This window comes from Syngnathus floridae, chromosome 4, assembly GCF_059516105.1.
Source record: "Syngnathus floridae isolate MCC-2025c chromosome 4, RoL_Sflo_1.0, whole genome shotgun sequence".
In the NCBI taxonomy this organism is placed as follows: domain Eukaryota; kingdom Metazoa; phylum Chordata; class Actinopteri; order Syngnathiformes; family Syngnathidae; genus Syngnathus; species Syngnathus floridae.
Window position 1 is genome coordinate 20,886,477 of NC_142416.1, and position 18,207 is coordinate 20,904,683.

The 18,207-nt window shown below is 52.0% G+C and overlaps 1 protein-coding gene across 11 annotated transcripts in view; it reads left to right on the forward strand.

Moving 5' to 3' along the window:
• cacna1ab (calcium voltage-gated channel subunit alpha1 Ab) overlaps nucleotides 1-17,402 on the forward strand; it is a 44,899-nt gene extending 27,497 nt beyond the window's left edge. For 3 of the 11 annotated variants that reach the window (XM_088374635.1, XM_088374640.1, XM_088374642.1), the window contains 10 exons: nucleotides 609-705; nucleotides 6,424-6,529; nucleotides 6,739-6,846; nucleotides 8,223-8,326; nucleotides 10,102-10,223; nucleotides 10,591-10,741; nucleotides 11,197-11,310; nucleotides 14,828-15,032; nucleotides 15,107-15,342; nucleotides 15,660-17,402. In XM_088374635.1, coding sequence (XP_088230761.1) covers nucleotides 609-705; nucleotides 6,424-6,529; nucleotides 6,739-6,846; nucleotides 8,223-8,326; nucleotides 10,102-10,223; nucleotides 10,591-10,741; nucleotides 11,197-11,310; nucleotides 14,828-15,032; nucleotides 15,107-15,342; nucleotides 15,660-16,364 — 1,948 coding nt within the window. In that variant the 3' untranslated portion in view covers nucleotides 16,365-17,402. The other 8 variants (XM_088374638.1, XM_088374637.1, XM_088374639.1 and 5 more) reach the window with 8 other exon arrangements.
• Nucleotides 17,403-18,207: the final 805 nt, after the last annotated feature.

Below are 18,207 nucleotides of genomic sequence, written 5' to 3' on the forward strand. Positions count from 1 at the left end.
TTTGAAACGGGCCTTCGCTGGTCCTAAATGACGATGCAGACGGGCCCCGTGACCGGCCGAAACGACTCTTTTGGAGTTGATTTCTTTCCAAATCTCCTGCTCGTTATTGCTGATTTTTGTCAAGGTCTTAAATGTCCTTGTGACCGCGCCGCACGGCCCCATCCAGAACCTTCAGCGATTGTTTGGCTTGGTGGCGGCATTATCGGCCTCTCTGAATACTGTCATGCAAACAAGTCAAGAAGTGCTCGTGCCTTAAATCCTGAGCCCGCAACTGCGTTAGTATCATTTTGAAAACATCAAGAATGAGAGGATTGCACCCTCCCCAGGTAAGTCAGAAGTTAGCCTTTAGCATTAGCCGCGTTCAGGCAAGAATGAGCTTTTCCTTCCTCCCCGGCCGGCGCTGTGGGATCTCTTCTTGTTCCATGTTAACGTTGAGACATGAAATGAATGTTTCCCCACCCCCCGCCCCCTCCCTCCCCCTTCTTTGGGTGGTTTGTGAGGAAGGCATTGATCTTCCACGCTCCCTGGTTGGAGCTGTGAATGAATGCTCTTTCTTTCCTCTTCTTGTGATGTGCACCTAACCTCCCTCCCTTGTATCTTTCTTGCAGCGGGCGCATACATTATAAGGATATGTACAGTTTATTGCGAGTTATCTCCCCTCCCCTGGGCCTTGGCAAGAAATGCCCACATAGGGTGGCCTGCAAGGTTTGGACTGCACCCCCCCCCCCCCCTCCCCCCATGAAAGCAACTTCTTAAGAAACGCAACCTGCTCGCTCGCCTTTTTCCTTTTCAACAGACTGGAATGAATGATGGGTTTTCTTTTTTTTCACTCACTTGTTTTCATCTCGCCATCTATTTGTGGTTTTTCAGGGGTGGGGGACTGCGTGGGGGGGTCACTTGTTGACACACACAAGCATGCGATGGTGCACTGCACTCGCTGTTGTCGGCGGGCGGGGGTGATGTTTTGACATATAACGGCGAGAAAATGTCATTTAGTTTCTTTCATTTCTGCCTGCTGTCTGATTTTTGCCTGGGCAGCGTCGGGGGGGGCGGATGGGGTGACATGCATCATTCATCCATTTTGGTTGGATAGCTCAGAGATGCAGGCAAAGAGGGCAAAGTGCTAGCCGTGTTAGCGGTTAGCAGCGTTCTGACGCCTAATTCGTTCTGTTAGGTGCTCCATATTGGTAGTGCTAAGTTAGCGCCGTAAAACTAAACATGGAAACGGAAAAACAAAGAACACGCACCAAATGCGCCGCTAATCAGACTGTGTGATGATATGCGCTATTTCTATATTCAATTACAAATTCAGTTGGGCCAAATTTACGAATCAAGGAATGTAGCCGGGCCCTACGCATCAGTGGATTTTTTCAAACGTCTCATGTTTTAGCTGCATTAGCATTGTGGCTAGGCTATGCGAGTGTTGCATTCACACGAACTAAGACTGTAGGAAGTTTGCAACCCAATACAAGCTGGACCAAAGGCCGGGCTACTCGGGTGTTGGTTCCGGCCCACAGAGAAGAGAAACCCATTTAGCGTTAGCATTAGCACGCTAACAAATAGCAAGTAGCAGACGTAAACATCAAAACGTAAATAGCCAACACACCTGCTTTGTTTGTGCCATTCACTTGTAGCCAAGTGTGGAAAAGGAGCCCCAAGGACACGCCAAACTCTTCCTCCTCTTTTTCCCTCCTCTCATCCTTTTCCTCCTCTCCTCCCCTCCCCTCCCTTCGCCATAGCAACCAACCGCACGCTCATCACCACGGCGACAAACAACAACAATAACCTTTGTGTATGTTTGTTTCCCTCTTTCCTTCCCTTGTGTCCTTTTGCTTTGCCTTCTTCCTCACCTCTTTGTCACCCCCTTCATCCTTTTGACCCCCCCGGCATTGTTTGTCCTTGTCTGTCGGGGTGATTGTGTGTGTGCGCGTGTGTGCGCGTGTGTGTGTGTGTGTGTGTGTGTGTGTGCGTGCGTGCGTGTGCGTGCATGTGCGTGTGTGTGTGCGTGCGTGTATGTGTGTGTAGCGGCCGGATCACTTACACAGATATGTATCAGATGCTAAGACACATGTGTCCGCCGCTAGGCCTCGGGAAGAGGTGTCCCGCCCGGGTCGCCTATAAGGTAGACTGGCCCTCCCCTCCTTTACGTCCTTCCACTTTCTGTCCTCCCTCTGTGGTCGGTGGTTGTGGTGCTGGTGGTGGTGCTGGTGCTGGTGGTGGTGCGCGCTGTCCTCTGTTGCCGTGGGATCGGAGGGCGCCGGCCGGCCGGCCGCGGCTTCTGTGGTTGCAGTGATGTGTGACGGTGGACTTTGTGGATATTTTATTATTTGCGGACTTGATTTGACTCGGATGCCGAGCCCCAGACGTGACGAGGAAGGCGAAAAGTTGAATTGTGGCCGCTCTATAGCTCACGTGTGCGTAACGTGCGACTTTGTGCCCGCACAATGAGAAACTGGAAGAGCAACAAGTACTCATTTGTGGCCACAAATTGACGCCAATCAATAAGGTGCACATGAAATCCATCCATCCATCCATCCATCCATCCATCCATCCATCCATCCATCCATCCATCCATCCATCCATCCATCCATCCGTCCGTCCTCCAAAGCGCTTCTCCTCACGAGGTTGGCCTGAAACCAGCGTTTACACTTGCGGGCAATTTGGGGCGCAACTCGCGTCTTTGGAGCGGGGGAGGAGCCCTGCAGGCTCGGGGGGAACATGCAAACAGGAAGGGCGGACCTACTAACCTCTACGGAAACACCTCCAGAAAAGTTGAGAGTTCCAACGCAGATTTGCAGCCTGTTCAATCCCATTTCAAAACAAATCATTTGATTTCGAGCGAGAAAAAAAATGCAGGTGAATTTCCACTAACGACCCAGGCTAAACTTAGCTCCTTCAAAGCGTCTCTCTCAGCAAGAGTGATAACAAAACGATCAAATCTTATTCAACTCAAAACGTCTTGGCTCCGAGAGAGTGCAGTCAGTCGCCAACGTCCTCGCCGTTTTGCATTTTCTGCGCACGCACGCACGCACGCACGCACGCACGCACGAGTCCTCATTCGCAGCCACAATTGAATCGTTCCCTTGCCGGCGTCACGTCCGGGGCTCTGGATCATTCTTGTTTTTTTTTTTTAGTTTGTTATTTTGGTGTCACCTGCCAGCCCCGCCGTCAGGCCGCAGGAGCGAGGGAACAGAGATGGGGAGCTTGGCCGGTCCATCTGCAACCTGCACGGACGCAAATGTAACCACGCGCACACGCACCTTCCGTTGATTGACAAGCAACAATTCCAAGTTTCCACGGCAACGCTCCATGCTGACGATGCGGGTGCAGAAGGAGCGGCAAAGTGCGCCTGGCTTCGGCCCTCTGGCTCTCTTGTTCCTGTGGATGGTGCTAATCGCTAAGCGCACACGCACGCACGCACGCACGCGCACACACACACACACACACAAACACACTTGACACATTCTGGTCTCGGTTGTTTTGTTGTTTTGAGCGAGCCTGGGGGAAGTTGAGACTTTGTGCTTTGGAGCAGCAAGGCGTCCTTTTGGCCTGGTTTCAGAAGATGGAGTCAAGCGGTCGGCACGCAAGCTTAGTGTGGCCAGTCGGCGCATCGGGCCAAGGATTTGACCCGGCAAGTCGCGTCGAGATTTAGATCCAGCGCATGCTCCAAACGACCAAATGTGTTGGAGCTAGCCAGAAATTTATCGCAATAGCCGCCCGCGCGTGCAAAACTTTTGCTGTCGATCCGCACCGGGGGCGCCTTCGCCACCGGACTCCATGCCACCTCGCATATCGGAGCAGACGTCAGTGAACACTTGTCCGTCGTCCATTCTGGGCCACTTGACGTTTTTGCGCTTCCGCCACTCGCTGGCCTTTGGTCCCGTCATCTTAGTTTTGGCCCCCCTCACTCCATCTTTGCGGACCGAGTCCATCCGGTCCACGTTTCCACGTCGGCCGTGGATGGCATTCGAGTTTTTCGGTTGCGGCTGTGGTTCTGAGCGACTTGTCAGAAAGCCTCGGCCGGTTTCACGGTTTGACTTGAGTGTCGTTCGGTCTCGTCTTGCTCTGTCCTTTTTTTTTTTTTTTTTTTTCCTTTCTTTCTTTCTTTCTTTCCCCTTCCCCCCGTCCTGGGCTCTTGACACGTGCACTTTCTTGCTCTCCCTTTGGTGTTGTCGCAACGCTCGAGGCCATCTTCACCCTCCGTCCCCTTTTTTTGCCCACAAGTCCATCTCATGACCCCTCCTTCCTTTGCCCTTGACAATGTCATTCCTTATCGTTTCCTTTGTCAAATTCCTTTCGTAACTTTTTTACCCCCTCCCCCGACCCACAAAACAATGTACTGAATAGATACTCTTCTCGCGGGATTTTCCATTTTATTTTTTATTTTTTTTGGTGCGTGTGGCCCGAACTTGGGCAAAGTACCGATTGCCGTGACGATTCAACCAAAGGGTCCTTGATGGCGAAGACCAAAAACACAAAGAACATCAAATCATTGCTATGATTTTCTCTTGTTTTTGTCCGTCTTCTTGATAAGATGTAACACAACACACCAATGTTTTTGTTTTGTTTCCTTTTTAACTCTGACACCCCCTTTTTTGAGACACTTTGACACCCGTCTTGCATCAAGAGAGATCTTGACTCGGATGTAGGAAATCAAAATTGGACAACCCAAAAAATTCAATCGAGTGGAGCGGCATCAATCATCATTTTGGTGTCGCGGATCCTCTTTGCGCGGATGCACGGCCGCTTGCGCTGTATGCGGAAGGGACATTGGCATGCTGTGTGTCGGGTGGTCCACCAGGGGGTGTTGCATGCACGCTTGATGTTGCCCGCTGCCCGCCCGAAGCATGCCCACGAAACCAATCGCCATCGTGCTTGCCGCCGTGCGTGCCCAACGCTCATGTTCGGAGGTAAAGCCGATGGACGCCCGCCGTTGCCGATGGCTCCTCCATCGGATTTACCTGAGATATGCAGGGAACCTCCTGACTGGTAGGGGGAGCTCTATAGAACATACCAGAGTGACTTGACAACAAAAAAAGCTGTCTCCTGAGGAAAAGCACCAGTGATACCGTTATTTTTTGATTGTTGGACCGCAATTAAGCTTCAACTTAATTGAAGTGTGTGCAGATTTTTGTGTGTAAGTGTACTTTTGTTCCATCTCTTGCATCGATGTGTGAATGTGCCAGCGCATTCACACATTTCGGGAACATGGGCACAGGTTGGGTCGGAGGCTGTTTGGCTCTCCCGATCGCTCCTCCTGGTGGTTCCGGGCTCGCTTAGCAGAACAAAGCCCCTCCCCTCTCCCCTCCTTGGAAAAATAGGACTTTAGCCTTGAAAACAGAACTCTATTTTCATCATGTTGTCAATTCTTCTCGACCAATATATGACTGAAAAATGACTTCAGTCTTCATAATGCTAGAAAAACGACAGCGCTCAATTCATGTCATCTTCATTTTCTTATTTGGAAAAATAGGACTTTAGCCTTGAAAATAGAACTCTATTTTCATCAGGTTGTCAATCCTTCTCGACCAATATATGACTGAGAAATGACTTCATTCTTCATAATGCCAAAAAAAACCCGACAGCGCTCAATTCATGTCATCTCCAATTTCTTATTTGGAAAAATAGGACTTTAGCCTTGAAAATAGAACTCTATTTTCATCAGGTTGTCAATCCTTCTCGACCAATATATGACTGAGAAATGACTTCATTCTTCATAATGCCAAAAAAAACCCGACAGCGCTCAATTCATGTCATCTCCAATTTCTTATTTGGAAAAGTCAAGCTTTAGTCTTGCTATATACTGGTTTCAAGAAGACAAAAAACGCAAGTCCAATTCATTCTACAAACAAATGAATACACGCTCCTTCCTGATCCACTACGTTTTCGTCTCCAACTTTGTAATATTACGAGAAGTTTTCCCAAAGGTAGCACAACTTTGTTCCGATGCTTTTTACTTCTCGGAAAAGAAAAGCCACAACTCGATTGTCGTAGTTCTAAAATTGGAACATTCTATTCTGGCGATGGACTCCATTTTCATTGACGACGACACGCTCGTAATTCAGTGACCTCTTCTCCAGCAAAAGGAAAAAAAATATTCTGGAAAAAAAAAATGGACTTTTTTTTTTGTTTTTTTCCAGCAACATTTTTTTTCTTGTCGAGTATCACTGGCGCATCAGGAGACGCAAGTGGCTCGCTGAGTTAGCGTTCCGCTCGCTAAATGCCGTTGCATTTGCCACCGAAGCAGATTCCGAAGCGGATTGGCAGTAACCCTAACCCTCGCAAGGCCCCACTCTCATTGGCTACTATCTATGGAGCTCTCTTACCCCAAGTCCCGCCCCTCCGCGGAGGTTGGTTCGCAACTGCGATGTGGCGAGGACGCGTTTGCATTCTTACGCTGTCCTGCCGCCCGGCTCTCCGCAGAGGCTGCTGCGTATGGACCTGCCCGTGGCCGACGACAACACGGTCCACTTCAACTCCACCCTCATGGCGCTCATCAGGACGGCGCTGGATATCAAGATCGCCAAGGGTACAAGTCCAGAGTCTAGGGCTCGCCGGCTCAGACGGGCAGGAGTTACACCCATGTCGCTTTTCTAGTTGACGTATTGATTGGCAAACCTCTGCGCTCTTCTACGCTTGCGTTATCGCACTTTGTTGTGCCTCCCTACGCTTTCCACATTCTCGGGGGGGGGTGAACCAAAACCTGCCTGCACTAATACTTGACCGGAACTCCCGCAGGTGGTGCAGACAAGCAGCAAATGGACGCCGAGCTGCGTAAAGAGATGATGGCCATTTGGCCCAACCTGTCGCAGAAAACCTTGGACCTGCTCGTCACGCCCCACAAGGGTAAGTGACGTGACGTGACGTGACGTGACGTGACGTGACGTGACGTGACGTGACGTGACGTGAGAGCCGGCGCATTGGCATTTGTATGTCCGATCACCCCATTCACCAAGAGGGCAGCTTCAGCCAGCCACTCACTGCTTTGCATCCCCTGATCAGAAGGAGACGATTGGCAAACGTGAAAAAGCCAAATTCACACTCCTTTTTCCCAATCGCAACATGACAATACAGCGCTCGTACGTTGTATTCTCCCACGCACGCACGCACGCACGCACGCACGCACACTTGCACAACGTTTGTATTGTGTCCTGCCATCAGGGGGTGCCAACTATAGAAGATCCTCTATAGGAGTCTTTTCACGACAGTTGGAGCAGCACAATAGTCAAACTTGGAGCAAAAAAGATGAGCACGAATGACCAAGCAGCGTGCATGCCGTTTTTCATCAAGCAGCTAGGCGAGATGGACGCAAAGGTGCTCACGGCAGGCGTTGCTATGGGGCCGCAGAGCCACGCCCCCAAGCAAGCAAGCAAGCTCCATGTTTTTCCGCACGTGTCGTCGTACCAACGCTGCCTTGGGTCCAGGGTGCGGAGGTTTTCGAGCCCAAGATGGCTACGGCCGTCCTTGGATGCACTCCAAGCACGATTGGATGATTGCCGCCGCATCTGCTTGTGAAAAGACCAAAGGCTGTCTTGACAACTGTACCGTAAATGTATCTGGATGGCGCACAGCACATGCTGAGGTCACTTTTGTTTTTCTAGACGAACCACTGAGACTCATCGGGTTCTCTGAGGACAACGTGACCTGGATGAATGGGAACATGACCAGGCATGCCCCTAACCTTTAGCCTCTCGTACCAAATAGCCCAACTCCTAGCCTAATGCGATCCTAAACCTTAGACAGAAACCTCTCCCCCAACCTACTAGACCGAACCACCACCGGTTCCCAATTCAAGCCGGCACAAAGCCTTAACCCGACAAGTGCTATCCTAAGCCTTCATCCTAAACGTAACCCAAAAGGCCCAGGCCTAAGCCAGACCTCAAGCCAACCCCTAAAGCCCCAACCCACAGACATAAACTTGGCCCTGAAGGCAGGCAGGCAGGCAGGCAGGCAGGCAGGCAGCCAGGCAGGCAGGCAGGCAGGCAGGCAGGCAGGCAGGCAGGCAGGCCACCTCCCATTTGGCGGACCCTGCATAAAACCCCGCGACATATCCTTGATTGTTTGGTTTTAGCACCGTGCAAATATATCTGAAACAGAATTGTCCTCAGTGTGTGGCGCAGCATTCTTGTGAACTTGTGTTGTCCCCCTACTCCCATCCCCCAAGGCGCAGGGTCCCATTTCGCCCGGGTCTAATCTTCCAGGGTAACTTGTCATTTTCTCAGCAGCCACAGACTTGACGGTGGGCAAAATCTACGCTGCCATGATGATCATGGAGTACTACCGGCAGAGCAAGACCAAAAAGCTGCAGGCCATGCGGGAGGAACAGGTAGAGCGGATCCCGATGACGCTTCCTGGTCCGGTGGTGGTGGGTGGGGGGTTCCCGGGCAAACAGCGTTCTTTGTTCTTTTGACTTGCTCCTCTTGCTAAATGGTCCAGCATGGTGTTGCTAAACCTTCAGCGACAAGCTAATTGCGCCAGTCTTGGCCCCGTTAGCTGTTCGCTAGCTGTTAACAATGTTGGAAGTCGCAAACAAAGGCATTGTGGGGATATTTTGCAAATCGTACCACAGTGCAGCTTCGGTTTTTCTCTCGAGCACCCAAGAGAGATAGCCTGAGCCCAAACCCCAACCAGCCTTCTGTTTGTGTAAGAACCCTTACCCTTCGGTGACGCTCCCATCTGAAAGCCACACCAACTGAAAGGACAAAGTCCCTCACCCTAAACCCAAGATCCTAACGCCTAAAACCACTCACCCGTTGCAATCATCTGATCTAAAGCTGATGCGAGCGCCGATGAGCAGTGTGATGACCGCAAAACACTTATTGGCCAAATGTTGTGTCCCGGTCTTTGTTAGCAAGCTAGCACGGCGCGGCGTCCAACGCTGGCTGACCTTTTAGTGTTGGTGATGTTGTGAGCCTCGACGATCCTAAACGGCCGCGATGGCTTTGCCCCCGCACCTTCCGTGAATGTCGTCCAGATTGCACTCGCTTTCAAATCTCGCTCTGTCGTACCGAATAGCCGCAGCGGTCTTTGGATTTGCATGTCTTTGGATTTTGAGTTGCACCCAGAACAAAGTGTATATCGTCGCCATATTGGCCGAGTCGCTGGGAGAAGCGGTGATCTGAGCGCGAGTGTCCTTCAGCTTATTCTCACAAAAGCGAGGTCAATGTGGCGTTTGTTGAAAATGCATCTCCGCATGCTCAAGACAAACGGGTTCAGGATTAGGATTGTTTGGTTGTTGTCGTCGCAGCTCTGGCGTTCCTCCGACGTAAAGCGAAGCCTTGTTCACGCTCCCTCCCTCCGCATGTTTGCGCCTGAATGCAGCAACCATTCCGTTGGACTGGAAACGCAACGCGCCGATACCCGTCGACCTGTTTTGCCTCGCCGCCGTCTTTGTGCTCGTCCAGCCTCGCTTCTTGTCTTTGATGGTTGTGCTCCGCTGCTCTGCTCTGCTCTGCTCTGCTCTGCTCTGCTCTGCTCTGCTCTTGCTTTTCTTCTGTTGACCGACCATCTCCCTTTACCCCCTCCGCCCAGGATGAGGTGGGATCTCCTTATTTGGTCAGTCCAGCTCAACGGTCGTGCGGGTGTCCGTGTTGGAACGCTCGCTGGCGTCTGACTGTCAGTCTGTCAGTCTGTCTTTCTGTCCCGTAGGATGTCGAGTGGTCTCGCATGTCATCATTTTGCGTGACGTGTACCAACAGCCGTTTCATTCGGCCATTTCTTTTCCTGGCTAACAGCCGGTGGCAATCGTTTGGATGTCCAGCATTCAATTTCCATGTCCATGTGATATGTGAGGTGAGAAGGACCAGAGACCTCTGAATCCAAATGTTCCTCCGATAACAAGATTTGATTCATCTGGTTTATTCCAAAAATCCTTTGCTACTGGTAGACTTAGGCAGGAGGCAAAAGATCTTCAGGATTCAAACAAGGCGGATGGCTTCTGATCTCAGATCAGCCACGTACTGGGGAAAGGTCACCCGGCCACAGGTCCTCGGTGCGGATGACGCTCCTGTGTGGGTTCATCTCGCGAGGGCACGTGTTTTCCATGTGTCTCAAGCCCACCCCTCTTTTCCCTATTGAGCCCGCTTGCGGTGTATCTCACAGAACCAACCGCCGTTAATGTTTGAGCGAATGGAACCGCCGCCAGAGAACGACGCCGCGGATGGGCTCGGAGGGCCCGGACTCGACAGCCTCCCTGCTGCTCAGCCCGACAACGTCGACAGCGTGTGAGTAGTCGGGCAACGCATCGTCTGCTCGCGTCACTCGAGTCTTGCTTCATTCCACTCGTCGAGACTTGACGATCGGCCGATTCGACCCATCGAGCGCTCACGAGTCGCGAATCGGCCGGCTCGGCTCGAGTGCTCGCCCAAGTCCCTAAGTTGCCGATTCGACTCTCAGCCCGTAATTCCGTCGCTGACCCGAGTCGTTTGTTGTACGACTCGATTATCGTCCGATTGGATGAGCGGCCGTACCGATGGATATTTGGCTGATTCGGTGCTCATCTCTTGCTTCTTAGCTGATTGACTTCACTGAGCGGTCGCGTGAATTGACCATCGTCCACTTCAACTCACGTAGTCGCCTTGTGCCCTATAGACCTTCGGAAGGCGGCGGCGGCGGCGCCATGACCGAGAGCCAGTCGTGGATGACCACCAAAGCCCAGGAGATGTTCCAAAAGACGGGCAACTGGAGCCCCGACCGGCCGTACCCCGACGACCTCCACCACCATACCCGCCACAACCCGCAGGTATGACGACGAGTGCGGCAGCGTTGCATCGCTGCCCGGGCAACGCACGGCGCTACGGCCGAAGCGGAAATGTGCTTTTCCCTTGTGCGGCATTCGAATGAGACCCGAGCGAGCTTTGTGAGATAAGCGCCATTTGTGTTGAATGGCATCTCCGGTCCACTGAGCAAAGTATCGCATTTGTCTGCAAACTGTTAGCAACATTAGCATAGTACAAAGCACTGACTCGTTGCCGTGCTGATGGATCACACGCGCAAACGGGATTTTCCACGCTCCCTCCCTCCCTCCCTCCCTCTGTTGTGTTGCATTTGGAGGATTCAGAAGTAACTCGTGTGCTAGTTTTTCTTTTATTTCATTGATGTCAATGAAATGAGCCGCCCTCCCCCGCCGGCTAGAGCGACCCCCCCCCAACCAACCCCTCCCCCCTGGTCACGCCAACTCTCATTGTGTCCTTGCAGACGGTAGAGATGCGGGAGATGGGGCGGGACGGGTACTCGGACACCGAGCCCTGTCACCCAGTGGATGGGCACGGGCGCACCCTCTCCATGCCCCGCCTCTCAGCAGACAACCAAGTGAGCACCTCCATCCATCCATCCACCCACCCACCCATCCATCCATCCACCCAACCACCCCCCACCCACCCATCCATCCATCCACCCATCCATCCATCCATCCACCCATCCATCCATCCATCCATCCCTCCATCCCTCCCTCCCTCCCTCCCTCCATAACCCCCACCCTCGCAAGTCTCTGCAGGTTGTTGATGTTTTACCAAGGGGTATCACACAAAATATGTACGCTGGTGCCTCAAGATGCAACTTTAACTTTTACTTCTTTTTTTCCAATTTTATAATTATACATAATAGAGGAAAAAAGATTTTGCGGTAACCTATCATTTAAAAAAAGTATTTCTAAATTGTAACTGCTCGCTAACTAATGCAGCCTTGCATCAATAGGAATAAGATTTTTTTCTCTTTTTTCAATTTAAAGTTCTGTTATTTGTATTTACTGTATTTATTTCTACGCAAAAAGTCGTTTATTGTACATTTAACAAGGTTACAGGCAAGACCAAGCAAGGCATTTGGAAACAAAAATATAAATAAATATAAAAAATAACTTCACAGTTATTTGGAGAGACAAGGAGTTGAATATGAGGATCATTTAAATGCTGTCAGTGTTGCGCCGATGCTTCTTGGTAGAGGTCAACTCTTTGAGAAACTTGAAATTCACTCGGCTCCCTCCATTGTCCCGCTCCCGGTCTTTTCCATTTGGCACGTTTCCTAGAAGGAACACTCCTCTTCATTTTCATAGCTGCAATCCTGCATAAATTAGATTTTTATATGATTTTTTTTTTTTTAATGTCATGGTCTCTTTCTTATGTTGTATTTATTTTTTTTTAATGCGGGGAAAATGCCGATGTTAGAAGAACGAATGTCAATCAATGAAATCATCGGTCGGGCCCTGCTTTTGCAAGGTGGCTTTGCAACTTCCAAATGATCCATTTGTCATCAATTTGTTTGCAATCACAAGGTGGCGGTGGCGGCGGCGGCAAACAACTGCATGTTTTGGCAATGAAAAACAGGTTGAAATGGTATTTGACTCAACACCCATCTATCTGTCCATATCCATGGAACACTTCTCTGTCCCCGCTTCATTTCCATCCAGTCCTTGGTGTGTCTGTCTGCTGGCCCCCCGAGTGGTCGCCGCTAGAAAGTGCCAAGCGCAAATTCCGCTTCCTTCAACGACGTGTTCTTTGTGTGTTGCTTCCCTTCCGCCATTCTTCCTTCCTTCCTTCCTTCCTTCCTTCCTTCCTTCCTTCCTTCCTTCCTTCCTTCCTTCCTTCCTTCCTTCCTTCCTTCCTTCCTTCCCTTCCCTTCCCTTCCCTTCCCTTCCCTTCCCTTCCCTTCCCTTCCCTTCCCTTCCCTTCCCTTCCCTTCCCTTCCCTTCCCTTCCCTTCCCTTCCCTTCCCTTCCCTTCCCTTCCTCCTGACCACCAAACCGCTTTGCTTTGCGTGTGCGGCCGGCCCCTTTGTTCAATCTGCAGCGGAGAAGACAGCGACCTCGCGGCAATAACCTGAGCGTATGTGCTCTCTTTGGCTGGCCGTCGGTCCGTCCGTCCGTCCGTCCGTCGGTCGCCATGTTGTTGGGGTTGCAACTGCAGCAGGGCGGGCGGGACCTGTTCTCAATTATTTGTGTTACTCCTTTAAATTGTATTCTGTAGGGGTGTCTTTTCTTCCTATTCCTCATCACTTCTTTTCCGTTGAGTTTTTCTTTTCATTTACAGTCATCACGGAGTATTGTGATGATTTCTTCGTTTGAGTACATTTGGTTTGTTTTCATCGTTATGATGTAGACATGATTTTCCTCAATTGATTGTTCTATTTTGTTATGTACGCTTACGATATTCTGCTTGATTGAATGACGACAGCTTGACTGGTTTATCTGCAGTGACATACAATACAACCGTCTTGCGTTGAAAACATTCGAAGCGGGCGGAATGGCCCTCCTGCCATGAGCCCCGCCCGCCCGCCCATCTGGTGCAGCCCACTCTTTGAATCAAGCGTCCCCTGCTTCTCCCATCTCCATCTTTTGCTATCTTTCGTTGTCTTTTGGTGTATGTTCTGTCGTCAAATGTGTGTCGCAATGAACAACGCCGTTGGCATGAATGGAGCGGGCGGGGAACGGCCAGAGCGGATGACGGCAATGGCCCGAGTGATGCGTGATGTGGGCCCTCGGTGAAAGTGTGGCGTCCAACGTGGGGCTCTTTCAAACTCTGGCTTTCGTGTGCCTCATTTGGAGACAAACAAACTGACAGCTCAAACAAAAACGCAGCAAGTAGACCTCCTCCAAGTGCCCGCTTCGGTTGAGTTGGGTTTTTCTTTTTCTTCATTTGATTAAAAAAACATTCTACTCGATTTCCTAGTTCATGCCACATGTCCATGGGAAGTTCCAATCCTTTTCCTTCTTTTCTTTCTTTTATTACCTTCGACCGCCCCAAGCGCTAGCTGGACGTTACTGAGTGTCTTGATGCTTTTAGCGCATTGTTGCTTGATGATGTCATTTGGTGACCAAATCCAAGACACGTCTCGTGGCTTGTCCATGCGGAAGCATGGTCAACACCGTCACCACGTTAGCTCTCCCTTGGCTTCTGCCCGTCCCACTCACCGGGGAAGCATGGTCGTGATTCCGTTCGGCCGCTCTGCCGGTAACGGTCGACCGGTCGCCGGCTGATGTTTCAGGATTGTAAAGAATTGAAGTTGTTGTTGTGTGAGCCAGATGGTCGACGCTAGAATGTTCCGCTCGGGCTGGTGGACACCCATCTGGCTCACCGGGAAGATTGCGCAACCCTTTCATACTGATCTGGTGCCAGTTCCGCTTCACGGCTAGAGAGGGGGGGGGGGGGGGGCTCCACGCAAGGTTCGGGTTTTTAAATTCAGGTTTGGGTTAGGATTCTGAATTTGGCTTTCAAGTCTGGGTTGTTTAAGCTATTAAGATGGGGCTAGGCTTTCAAAGAAGGATTGAAGCATGGGTTCAGCGAGCTTGGATTTTAAAGCTTGGGTTAGGTTGTAGAATGTCAGGGTTGGGATCTCCACAGGAAAGGCTTTCAAGTTAAGGTCTGAAGCCTGATATATGATCTCAGATTTGGGTTTAGGTTTCTAAAAATCGAGTTTCTTGAAAGTGTTTCGAGCCAGGCTTTGGTCTCAATATCCAGGTTTCAAACCTGGCTTCGTGATTGGGGTTTCAAGACTGGGATTGGGTTTTGAACCCCTTCCCTGCTGAGCTGGAGCCAAAATCATCGGCGTTGTTATCACTTGCGCTCGGCCGGCCAAACTGGGCCACAGGAGCACCGACTCTTTGCGGAAGTACATCAGTGGCCTGAAGAATTTGACCATTTTGCACTTAGAAACCAGACTGGTGTCTGCACCATATGCAGGTGACCATAACATACTGTAGCACCGGGTTTACCAAACAGAGATCTGGTCCCCAAGCGGTACTGGCACCAGCTCAGGCTAAAAGAAGATCAATGATCCAGACATCTCACGTCTGTGTGTCTTCCTCCACATCCGCGACGTCGTCCCGGGTCCTTCAGACCATCACAGACACCCATCCCATGCAACGCTCCACCTCCAGCCTGGTTCACGGACGCTCGGGCCGAGGGGTCCGGCTGGATGACTACTCCCTGGAGAGGGTGGTGTCTGAGGAGGGCCGTCACGGCGGCGGGGGGCGCCGACACAGGGACCGAAGTCATCGGACCTCGCAGCGATCCCTCACCAGATACACAGACGCGGACACTGGTGAGTTGCTTTGGTCCACTTTGTAGACTTGAATGCCTACGTCGATCAACTATTTGTTTTCGCTGCCCCACCAGGCCTTGGCACAGACCTGAGCACCACCACGCAATCAGGCGACCTGCCTCCCAAGGAGCGGGACCGGGGCAGGACCAAGGACCGGCGCCATCATCACCACCACCACCACCACCACCATCACCACGGTTCCGTGGACAAAGAGCGCTGCGATCGACACGACCTAGCCCACCGACACTCCCGCGAAAGACACTGGTCACGCTCACCCAGCGAGGGTCCGGACGGACGGTGCCACAGACAGGTGGGCCACAGTAACACGCAGGAATGGATCCACTCCAGGGTTTTAATAGCACAAGCCTGCAACCTCCACTGACGGACGGACGGACGGACGGACGGACGGACGGATGGCAATTTCTACTTTTTTCTGCTTCTCCATCTCTCTTCATCATGACGTCGCTTCTTGTTGTGACTCCTTTGCCTCATCATTGTTTTTTTACCAATCTTGCTATCGATCCGCCTCATCTACCTACCGCCGCGCCCCGTCCAACCTCCCCACTCTGGTCTCTGTTCTTGTTGTGGTGCGGCGTTTTGATTTTCCTTGTTTGCATTTTGCCGTAGGGCAGTAGTTCGGTGAGCGGCAGCCCCGTCCCCTCGACTTCGGGGACCAGCACGCCGCGGAAAGGCCGTCGCCAGCTGCCCCAGACGCCGGCCGTCCCTCGTCCTCACGTCACCTACTCCCCCGCTGTCCGCAAGCCGGGCTACGGCCCCCCGGGGCCGGGCCGCCTGCGCTCGCCTTCTCCGCGACCTTTCTCCCCGCCAGACCACGACAGGGGCTACCACCACCGGCCACCGTCCCGGCAAGCCTCTCCCCACCACGGGGGCTCCTCGTCCAGGCACGGGTCGCCCCGCTCACCCAGGCACGGGTCGCCCCGCTCACCCGTTCACGGTTCGCCGTGCTCCCCGCACCGAGGCCGCTGGAGCGGACCTCCGCTGGGGGAGACTCTGGAAGGGGGCGGGCCCTTCTACGAGCGCGACTACGAGTACGAGCGTCACCACGAGCCCCCCGCCTACGAACAGAGCCTTTGCCACACAAACCCGCACACGAGCAATCCGCACCCCCGCTCGCCCAGGACTGCCCGCCACGGGCCCCCTCACCCGCATCCCCGCCGGGTGCCTAATGGCTACCGCTCGTCTTCACCTTCTCCGCATCGAAGAGGGCCGCACGGGGCACCTCACCCTCACCACCGACCCCCTCATGCCCGCGGACCCCGCAAAAGCCTGCATGAACCTTACAGCGAGACAGATGAGGACGACTGGTGCTAGCAACCGGATTCGGACGGAAACGCTCGGAGGACAACAGCCTCCTCCAGGGTTCTGGCCTTGCATAAGTAGACTTGATGGGGTGGGGTGGAGGGTCTGGACATCCTCCTGAGGAGTTTGCCCTCAGTCCCTGCTCTTTGAGTCAGAGTGCGGGGCAGAGACCACGGTGCTTCAAGTAGACTGACAAACGGCCAAAAGGGCCTAGGCCACCAGGACTACTTTCCCCAGAATCCTTTGCTGGGAAGCCAAACTGCCGGCGGAAATCTTGGAGCATGTGCTTCGAATGAAGGGTCCCTGACTAACGGTCAGGATTTATGAGGCCGAAACTGCTCGTCGCGATTGGCTGATCCTTCTTCTTCTTCTTCTTCTTCTTCTTCTTCTTCTTCAGGTGACTCGTTGGCCGGTCTGCTTCTGGCAACTTTCCGAGCGGGCTCTGCTGCTTCCGCTCACGTTTTTGAAAGGACATGAGTTCCCATAAAGCCAGGCCCTTTCCCCTCTCTCCGCAACCAGATCCTTACATGAGAAGCTTTGCCTCCAGGAAAACAAACAAACAAACAAACAAACAAAAAAAAAACACACAGTGAAGAACAAAACTTTTACATGAGGAGAAAAAAAAGGGACTTGGTCTTGAACTTTTTTTTTTTCCAAGGACGGAACCAGGTGGCCCTGCCTATTCTGCAAAAAACAGCCAATCACAGCACTGGCTGATAATTGATGAGTTTTATCATCTCTGTTTACGGTTACAGACTTTCTCTGTGCTAGTATGACATCACTTTCTGTCTGGTGGTGGGATGCAAAGCTCAAGTATAGCCTGACAGGAAGTGGCATCATGCGGGCGGGCAGAGGAGTTCCAAAAAAAAGGACAGACTCTTTTCTTCAGTATTTCTTCTCTTGATTACTTCTCGTTCTTCTTGGACATTGGAAGCTCGGTTCTTCTGTTTATGTTCGCTCCTTTCTGGGATGGAAACCTGCATGATTGATTCAACACATACTAGAGAGGAAAGCGAACCCTATGTTTTGGGACCTAAGGGGGGTGGGGTGGGGTGGGGTGGGGCGGGGCAGGGCGGGGCGGGGCAGGGTGGGGCAGGGCAGGGCAAGGCAGGGCAAGGCAGGGCAGGGCAGGGCAGGGCAGGGCAGGGCAGGGCAGGGCAGGGCAGGGCAGGGCAGGGCAGGGCAGGGCAGGGCAGGGCGCTTTACGAGGGAGGAACTTTGCATTTTGTTTCCAAAAAGAAGCCCTCATCTCTCTAAGCCTGTCTCTCTTTGACGGTTGGGCGCCTGGGATTTGTAAGGCTTCACCACGAGGGAGACAGAGCAGCGGGAAGCGAGCTTCTACCGCCCGCTATTTAGTATTGTTCATGATGATAGTCTTGATAAAAATGTCCATGCAGAATGCCAATGATGTTGATGATTGTTAGCGCTGTCGCTGTAGACTTGTTGCCATGTTTGTTATCCCTTTGAGTATGCCAAGTCCATCTTGTTTCCATCCTTGAAGCCAGGGGTGTCCAAACTTTTTCCTCCAAGGCCGAAAAATGCACACACACCGAACCCATGCATTATTGTAAGTAGGTACGTATGTGTCGTCCGTCATAAAACTGCCTGCTGACAGCTCAAACCTTCAAGGCTTTTGTCTGGATTTTTGGCTGCTTAGCAGCCCTATATCACACGAGACTCAAGCCGCCCCTGTACTCAGCATTTTCAGCATTCAGAGCCAGCAACCTGAGTCAAAACGTGAGTCATTTATTGCTACATCAGAATTGTCTTGAGTCCTCGGGGCACAGCCAATTGACACTTTCTTGCCATTTTAGTGATGCCTGATTGAAAGAAAGCGACGGCGGGAAAGAATTTC